The sequence below is a fragment of the Linepithema humile genome, chromosome 6 (assembly GCF_040581485.1).
Source record: "Linepithema humile isolate Giens D197 chromosome 6, Lhum_UNIL_v1.0, whole genome shotgun sequence".
Taxonomy (NCBI): Eukaryota; Metazoa; Arthropoda; class Insecta; order Hymenoptera; family Formicidae; genus Linepithema; species Linepithema humile.
In genome coordinates this window covers 8,915,568-8,923,913 of record NC_090133.1, presented here as the reverse complement: position 1 = coordinate 8,923,913, position 8,346 = coordinate 8,915,568, and the positions used below count along the sequence as shown (strand labels likewise).

The 8,346-nt window shown below is 30.1% G+C and overlaps 3 protein-coding genes across 3 annotated transcripts; 2 read left to right on the top strand and 1 right to left on the bottom strand.

Moving 5' to 3' along the window:
• Window positions 1–639: 639 nt before the first annotated feature.
• On the top strand, window positions 640–2,617 carry Ufd1 (ubiquitin fusion-degradation 1-like). Its single transcript, XM_012365379.2, has 5 exons — window positions 640–798; window positions 912–1,032; window positions 1,099–1,253; window positions 1,450–2,001; window positions 2,195–2,617. Exons 1-5 carry the CDS (start codon window positions 787–789, stop codon window positions 2,264–2,266), a joined length of 912 nt encoding a protein of 303 aa, XP_012220802.1. The 5' UTR covers window positions 640–786; the 3' UTR covers window positions 2,267–2,617.
• Window positions 2,618–2,941: 324 nt separating this feature from the next.
• Vps29 (vacuolar protein sorting 29) lies at window positions 2,942–4,666 on the bottom strand. Its single transcript, XM_012365407.2, has 4 exons — window positions 4,507–4,666; window positions 3,956–4,147; window positions 3,523–3,758; window positions 2,942–3,243 (listed from the first exon to the last, which is right to left on the bottom strand). The coding sequence occupies exons 1-4, from the start codon at window positions 4,507–4,509 to the stop codon at window positions 3,126–3,128; spliced, it is 549 nt and encodes a 182-aa protein (XP_012220830.1). The 5' UTR covers window positions 4,510–4,666; the 3' UTR covers window positions 2,942–3,125.
• A 329-nt stretch (window positions 4,667–4,995) lies between these two features.
• On the top strand, window positions 4,996–8,134 carry Rad9 (cell cycle checkpoint control protein Rad9). Its single transcript, XM_012365394.2, has 6 exons — window positions 4,996–5,198; window positions 5,479–5,684; window positions 5,754–5,918; window positions 6,168–6,324; window positions 6,616–6,787; window positions 7,007–8,134. The coding sequence occupies exons 1-6, from the start codon at window positions 5,165–5,167 to the stop codon at window positions 7,701–7,703; spliced, it is 1,431 nt and encodes a 476-aa protein (XP_012220817.1). The 5' UTR covers window positions 4,996–5,164; the 3' UTR covers window positions 7,704–8,134.
• Window positions 8,135–8,346: the final 212 nt, after the last annotated feature.

Here is an 8,346-nt window from a genome sequence, read left to right as displayed (position 1 = left end):
ATAAAATTGCATTTTAAAACAAATAATTTCTTCATTTTATCCCAAAATATCCCAGACAAAACATTAGTATATTTGATTAATTTTATATATGTATGAAAGCTAAAATATATTTAACATGTAATTATCGATTTTATGTTTATAAGATTATAAATAAGTTTGATGAAATTACAATAATTTCTACGCTAAAGTCTTTGAAATGTAATATACACTGAATTACTTTGTAATAAATATATTCCCACGTAAACTTTTAGCAAAAATGTCCAAAGAATTAAAGAAACAGAATAAATTTGTTCGTTACAAGAAGAGACATAAGAAAGTGCAATACAGCGCACCCTTCTTTAATTTAATATGTAAAGAAATGTTGCAATTTCTCTTTTAAGTGAATAATTAAACGTACAAAATTAATAAAACGCATATATAGTTTAGAAAACTATGTATTTATTTATTTTTTAAACATATTCTTAAACGTATTTATCACTTCGATAAAAAATAATAAAATTCTTAGTAAAATATTTAATAAAATTTTTAGTAAAATTTTTTGTAAATAGGAACCCCCGAATAATTACATTATTCGATAGGTTTCGAAAAGATAAATCCAATAACATATGTGAAATTTTTTCTTGTATTGTCCTTATTGAACTTTGAATCGAAGTAGGCCAGTCATGGCCAATCCAGGCCAGTCATGTCAAACATTTTTAGCAGTGTGTGTCTAGACATTGTTCTTCGTTAAAATTCATGTTTTCGTAGAAATAAATCACGTAATCAACCTATTAAAGAGATCATCGAATGGCAAACATGGTAAGAAAATAACGAAGATAATAACAGTAGTTGAAGAAATGACATAAATTTTGTCGAAGCTTGTTTGGAGAGAAAAAGATTGAGGTTAACGATTCATCAAAATGACTTTTCAGTTTCAATTCGGGTTCAATATGTTCCCGGAGATTCCGCGGCCGTTTAATACCCAGTATAAATGCTTCTCAGTGTCTATGTTGCCTGGGACTTATCGTCAAGACGTTGAACGTGGTGGCAAGAGTGAGTAAATAGTTAACTTGATAAAAACAAAGAACAATACTTTACAGTGATATGTTTATCTTTTAGTAATCATGCCACCATCTGCTCTGGAACAGTTAACTAGGCTCAATATCATTTATCCGATGCTGTTTAAGTTAACCAATAAGAAGACAAACAGAATCACCCACTGCGGTGTACTTGAATTTATAGCGGATGAAGGCAAAGTCTATTTACCTTATTGGGTTAGTACGAGATGCAAATCTTATTTTAAGCAAATTGTAATGAAACCATTGTGCTATCCAAAAATTAATGATATTTTCTATCTATTATCTGTTTATTTAATTAAGGTTTCACAATATGACAGTGACACATTTGTAATAGCTTATGATAAATTTATACTTGTAATAATTATGTGTAATGTTTATGATTTCTTTATAGATGATGCACAATCTTTTGCTAGAAGAAGGTGAATTGCTGAATGTGGAGAGTGTATCATTGCCGGTAGCAACATTCTCACGCTTCCAGCCACAGTCTGAAGATTTCTTGGACATCACAAATCCAAAAGCTGTGCTGGAGAACGGCTTACGCAGCTTTGCTTGCTTAACTACAGGCGATGTGATTGCGATTAAGTATAATCAAAAGATCTATGAGATGTGCGTACTGGAGACCAAACCTGGTTCAGCCGTCAGTATCATTGAGTGTGACATGAATGTAGAGTTTGCACCGCCAATTGGCTATAAAGAACCAGAGAGGAAAGTGAAGAAAGAGAAGGATGAGTTGGAGGATCTGGCTGATTTGATGCCGGCACCAACTGGATTTGTACCTTTCAAGGGTGAAGGCGTCCGATTGGATGGTAAGAAGCGCAAGGATACACCCCAAAAGGAAACCTTGGCTGCTAAGCCAACTTACATACGAGGAATACCTGATTACGATTATCAGATAGGTTCTCTCAGATTTCTACGAAACATGAAGCCAGTGAATAATAAGGAAGTGAGTATCTAAGTCGGCGTTGAAAGTTCAAGTTTAAATCTGAGTTGAAAGTTTTAGTCTTATAAATTAGATTAATGAAGATTTTAGTAATTTAACTCGTGTTATTCTGAATTAGAGAAAGATATAAATTATAATCTAACTTATAATAATTATTCTGTGCGGAAATATATAGTTGATATCGTTTATATTATAGATAAAGGATCCAGACGAGTTTAAAGCGTTCACTGGCGAAGGATTCACTCTTCTGAGGAAATCAAGAAAATGATAAAGTAATAATCATTTTATTTTAATTTATAAATAAATTTTTGTGGGCGTTTGTCGGATTGAATGAATGATTTGTAAAAATGTTTTGTTGCAATGATATCCGTCATTTGTTACAAAAATATGATAAATATTACTTATGCGATTAAAGGATAGTCAATTTTTCATTTCAATTATTGACACTATTTGGATGTTATTACTATCTTCATAAGATATATGCATCCTTATTTTCTAATCACATGTTTCTGATAAATAAAAAAACAAACATTATTTATTTATCTTTTTATTTATATAAATTTTAGTCTATTTGTGTAATTGATTCTTAAAAAAATAAATCGGAGAAATTTGGTCCGAATTTATTTGAGTTCATGAATAGTATTGGAAATTAAACCATAAACGCACAGTTGCATAAATGCATGTTTACGTAACTGTGGAATTTCTTGTAAGAATTAACAATATACTGAGAAAGTATTCCCACTCGAAAATCCTATCCAAAAATAGCTTATTTTTTAAAAAAACCTTAACTTTAAAAGTAAAGATTAAAGTTTCATTAATTTTAATCTATTAATTTGAAAATTTGATACTGATATTTAAAATTTTATCAATACTTACATCAAGCAAAAAATGGTGATATAAAGAAAGAAAAAGCTAATTTAGTTTGACATATATAAGAAAAAAGTTATATATATATATCACTTTATTTACAATAAACATACATTTAATAAATCATGCTTAAATGCTATTGGATTAATTAATTCGATGCGGATTGCAAGTGTCCCGCAAATGTTAAATGTTTATACTTATGATCAAATTCCTGTTGGATTTCAAGTACAATCCATGATATTCTAGAGATACCAGTAGTTTTAACTCTTTTTATATTCAATTCTCTCCACTTTGACTTCGTCCCCGACTAGCTGGTATACGTATGTAACTACTGTTGAGCTTTGAATGTCCATCAATACAAACGACGGTATGACAGATCTAAAATGAAAAATTAAAGTTTGAAATAAAAGCTTGCTTTATATTAAATTGTCATTAGAAATCACAAATTATATTCTCCCAAAGAACTTGTTTTAAAAATAATTAAAAGATTACAATGAAAAAATGAATTTATAAAATCCAGAATTGTTGAGAATCAAAGTTTTCAAAGTAGATTTTTTTCTACGGAATATTTTTATATAATTTTCTTTATATATTTATTTCATATAATCTATACAAGTTTTCTTAATGATTTCTATATCTTCGTCTAGTAAGACTTACGTATCCAGAGGATTGTAAGCTCCAGTAGCTGATCCAGGATTGATATAGAACTTATTTTCATGCTCATATGCCTCAAATTTATGAGTATGGCCAGATATCAGAATATCAACATCCAATTGTCTCTGTATCAATGCTAAGGATTCTGGATCACCCCATGGTACCACCTGATGCCCGTGTGAAAGGCCTATTCTGAATTGGCCCACAGTAACCACTTTCTGTTCTGGATAATTTAAATTCTACAAAGCAAATAAAAATTCTCGTTTTTAAACCTATTTATACTTTTACATTATTACATTAATCAATTTGGTTATATCGATCAATGTATAATTTTGTTTAATAGCTCATTACGATTATATGTCAATATTTTAATAACATTTTAATATAATTTCTCTGAATGCTTTTATATGTAGAAAGATGCTAGAATAATACATACTTCATCGAAATCTCCTCTGACTACATGTACATCGCTGGCTAGCGTTTTGAGATAATCATACGACTCCTTTGTACAAAGATTACCCGTACATAAGATATGCTGTATTCTACCTGGTACTAGGAGCTTCTTAAATTTGCTCGGAAGGCTGCTACATCTGTGCGGAATGTGCAAGTCGCCTAATACCAACACGAGCTGCAAAAAACATGTTTCTCTGTCTGTTATCAAGTGATTTTCCAGAGTTTGTAAAATTATTATGCGAAATATTATACAATTTACACTTCTTTAAAAATAATTAAACATATATTCAACATCTGAATGAAAAACTCTAAGAAATTGATACACATAAGCCGTTCAATTTTTATTCATAAATAGAAGATGGTTAAATAATAGAAAACGTGTTTAAAGACAAAAATTTGACTATATTTCCTAATTATAATAAAAATAATATAAAAAATGATAAGATATTGAATGAAAAGTTTCCTACTTCAAGGTTAGGATACCAAAACAATTAATGTTTGAGTTTTAACAAATTAATTTGGCACATTACTCACCATGATTTTCTTAATTAAATTCTTACTCTACTAACAACTAAATTTACAATCTCTCAATATCAATAACTCCGTCACAACGGAGTGAAAAAGGCAGAAACGTCAAACACATCACCGGAAGTATACAATAATGTTGGTAGCTATGAGTTATCGAAACTCGAAATTATATATCGAAAATTCTTACTACACTTCCTCCGTTTGAATATAAATTGATTTTATATAGAATAATGTTAATATATTTTTTATATGTATGTTATATATATATATATACAATTATATAAAATTATATATAAAAAATAAACAAATGTGATATTATTTGTTATCTAAGTCAAAAAAATCCATGACAAAAGTTTACTGTAATCATTTTCCAGTTAATGGTACAAATCGACACAAGCATCATTAGCTGGAAAGCGGCCTATGATTTGCACAAACATGGAGAATTACTTTTTTTGATGTTGGTAGCTTTGACTTTCGCAAAGATTTCTCCCGCAAGAGGTCTTCAAGTTGAAGACCTCTTGTATATTTTGATGTTTATATTTATGTGATCGCGCGAAAAAGTATGAACTCTTGTAATGTATTTTATACAAAGAATTAGTCAATTAAAAATACAATTTCATGTTTTTTACATACCATTTGTGTCTAAAATAAAGAAAACGTCGACATGAAATGCGTCATACCCGGGGGAAACGTCAAAAGTATGTTATTCGTTTTTTTAATTTAGGTTATATCATCGCTAGAATCGTAGCTTTGCAAAAAAAGTGTCACTATTAATTTAGTTTATCATATTTAATTTTTCTCTTTACTCCTCTATTTTGTTGAACATATTTTATACCTTTTAAAAATATATAATATGAATTATATGTTCAAATGAGATTTTCTTGTTAATTTAGTGTTTACTACAATCTAAAAAAATCTCAGATTCACAATTTTGGAAATCTTTTGTTAAATTATCGATTAATATTTCTTCATTGACAGTCTTGGCAAAGGCAATACAGATGCTAGCAAAAATTGGTGACGAGATGTATGTGAACCCACAACAAGAATCTATTTCCTTTTGCACAGTTAACATGGCAAAATCAGCATACTCCAACTTCACATTTTACAAAAATTTTTTCTCTTACTATACTGTTGAAGATCTTGAAGAAGAAGAAGAGGCGCAAAAGTGTAAAATTTCTATGATGGTAATATATTGTATTCTATTCTTGTTCTGACATTATTTAGATATCTGATATCAATTTTGCAATTTGCAGAGTGCCATGACTGTTTTCAAATCTGCACATATATTGGACAAACAAGTGGAAACTTGTCACATTCATTTGGAAGTAGAAAATTGCAATTTAGTATTTATCTTAAAGTATAAGAATGGCATCAATAAATCTCATCTGATACCTATTTTGGATTCTGAGAAGTTGCAAGTATACTGAAAACATATTCCACTATTTTCAATTCTTGGATGTAGTTTATAAATAGACTGCTTTAAAAATCTGTTTAACACTTGGGAAAAGCTAGATTAATTCTATATTATCCAATTTATTAAACTAAAGTACATTAGTTGATTTTGCTTTACTAAATATAATTGTTTTTGCATATCCGAGAATTAATTAATATTATGTTGTTTGAATTGTATTGATCATTTTTTAATAAAGTTGCATATTCATACGCAGGCTTCATACGCTAAGGCTGGTATGACCAATGAAATAATATGCCAGGCTAGAACATTGATGGATGCTCTGCAAAATTTTCCACAAAGTCTGATCGAGATTACACTTGAAATAATGCCAAATAAACTATTCCTCAGGAACTTTGTGGATGAGGCATCAGGTAAGTGTATTCTGATACATTGTATAAATAAATAATATATAATTGATAAATTATTGCTTATAATATCAGCAAACATGCAATGTAAGCTTAACAATTGGATTATAATATCTTAATATAAAAAAATTAACCCCAAATTGCTATTCGCCAGTTTTAATTACATATTTAATATGCTCAACAAATATCACCATTGTAATATAATATCAATAAAATATAATGAAATAATTAATAAGAATGGACACAATTATTTTTAGATTTTGGACTTTTAATTTATATTATTTAATCGTTTTTCAGTTATGGCAAATACCATGCGAACCCAGCTGGTTCTTGGTGTCCGAGAATTTGATCGTTACACAGTGGATAGTGAGACAATTATCACATTTTGCCTGAAAGAGGTCAGAGCCTTGCTCACTTTTAGCGAGAGCGTCGGTGTCCATATTAGTCTAAATTTTGAGACAGCAGGCAGGTACGCATCAAAATAAATATTAAAGTATTTAACTTTATATGCACAATTATATTAAAAAATCATAATTATATCGCAACAATGACATGTTCTATAAAAACGTGTAGGAAAACAATTTTATTAATGTAACTATTCTAATGCATAGATTAAAATATCGATTTTATGTAATAATAATGATGAAACAATAGTATATACTTCTATTTGGACAATTTTATTTTTTAGACCAATCCTGTTTACATTAAAGAATCAATGTTTTGAGGCAAACTTGTTGTTGTCAACTCTGATTCCGGATAGTGACAGTCAGACAGACACGTCGGTTGTCAGTAGGCCGATGCAATCTATCCGAAAAAGGAATGCTTCCTCAAGAAGTACATCGAGCCGTGTCAACAAATCCACGAGGAGAACAAAGAAATCTGCTGTTGCTGTCAATTCTGTCGTCGATAATGCAACCCAAAACAGATCAGTGAGATCAGAAGAGAAAGATCAAGCGGATAAAACGTTCAGCGGAGTCGGCAACGACTCCATGAGAATCGATTCCGCGGAAGCGAGTACTTCCAGAAACAATGCTCGGGAGAGAAATATGAGCAAGCCGGAGCAGAGTCGTCCTTCCAATCCTGCTAGCACAACGTCATCGCTGAGTGGCAGGAGCATTTCGAAGGAAAAGCGAAAACTAGTGAACACAGTATTCTCCAGTATCACTAAGCGCAAATCGACGAGCGACGACGAGAATCACAAGGAGGAGGAAGAGGAGGATGCAAATCTGGAAGGAAGCGTGCCATGTTCGCCGCCGCCGCGTCAGATAGCTAAAAAAGCCAAGCTGGTATTTCAAAAATGCTTCCAGGCTACTTTTGATCCTCGCATGTTGTCCGGTCACGATATTATCTTGGTGGAAGACTCTGATGAGAATAATAGTGATTGAGATATTATCTTTCAAGATCTGAAAAGTTTTCTATTTTCATAGGTTTAACATATAAGTGGAAATTGAAATGCGATTGATTCGCTCAGTATTAAAAATACAATTTTATAATATTAGATTTTCTGAAAAATTAATCACAATAACGTTTTGATAAATTATAATTAACACTCTTCTGTTTAAAAATTGAGTATTTTTTATGAAAACGAAATTATGTTAATTTGTAGCGTATTGCTAAATATTTCTTTACATTTTATTTTACTTGTTCAAAAATTTTTTCAGTTCTCTTTCAAGAGAATCAGACGACGCAGATGTACTGCATAGTGTGAATTATTTTAAAAAGTTTAAAGTTTGCGAGATAGAATCATTGTAAATAATATGTTTTGTTTGTAAACTTTTCACTGTAAATAAAAAACCTTTGTATAAAATTTAAATAATGTTGCTCTTTGTTGCTTTTTTAAAGATTTAAATCTACAATTGTTGTACGAGTTTAAAAATATGTTGAAACGTTTTCGTATTTTTAATCTATATTAATTTGTAATATTTTTTGCGTCCCGCATTTGATTTTCATAGCCTTTTTCTATCATTTTTTATAATATAATTCTAGTATTTTTAGTCATTTAGCGGAAGTACGAATTCCTAGTTCACT

Bases quoted from the DNA above. Each gene is read 5' to 3' on its own strand.
- Ufd1 (XM_012365379.2), top strand. The intron at 1,254-1,449 runs GTTAGTACGAGA...ATTTCTTTATAG, and splicing joins AAGTCTATTTACCTTATTGG to ATGATGCACAATCTTTTGCT. The intron at 2,002-2,194 runs GTGAGTATCTAA...TTTATATTATAG, and splicing joins AGCCAGTGAATAATAAGGAA to ATAAAGGATCCAGACGAGTT.
- Vps29 (XM_012365407.2), bottom strand. The intron at 3,759-3,955 runs GTATGTATTATT...TTTGCTTTGTAG, and splicing joins TCAGAGGAGATTTCGATGAA to AATTTAAATTATCCAGAACA. The intron at 3,244-3,522 runs GTAAGTCTTACT...TTTTCATTTTAG, and splicing joins GCTTACAATCCTCTGGATAC to ATCTGTCATACCGTCGTTTG.
- Rad9 (XM_012365394.2), top strand. From the start codon at position 5,165: ATGAAATGCGTCATACCCGGGGGAAACGTCAAAA. The intron at 5,685-5,753 runs GTAATATATTGT...TGCAATTTGCAG, and splicing joins AGTGTAAAATTTCTATGATG to AGTGCCATGACTGTTTTCAA. The intron at 6,788-7,006 runs GTACGCATCAAA...TTTATTTTTTAG, and splicing joins AATTTTGAGACAGCAGGCAG to ACCAATCCTGTTTACATTAA.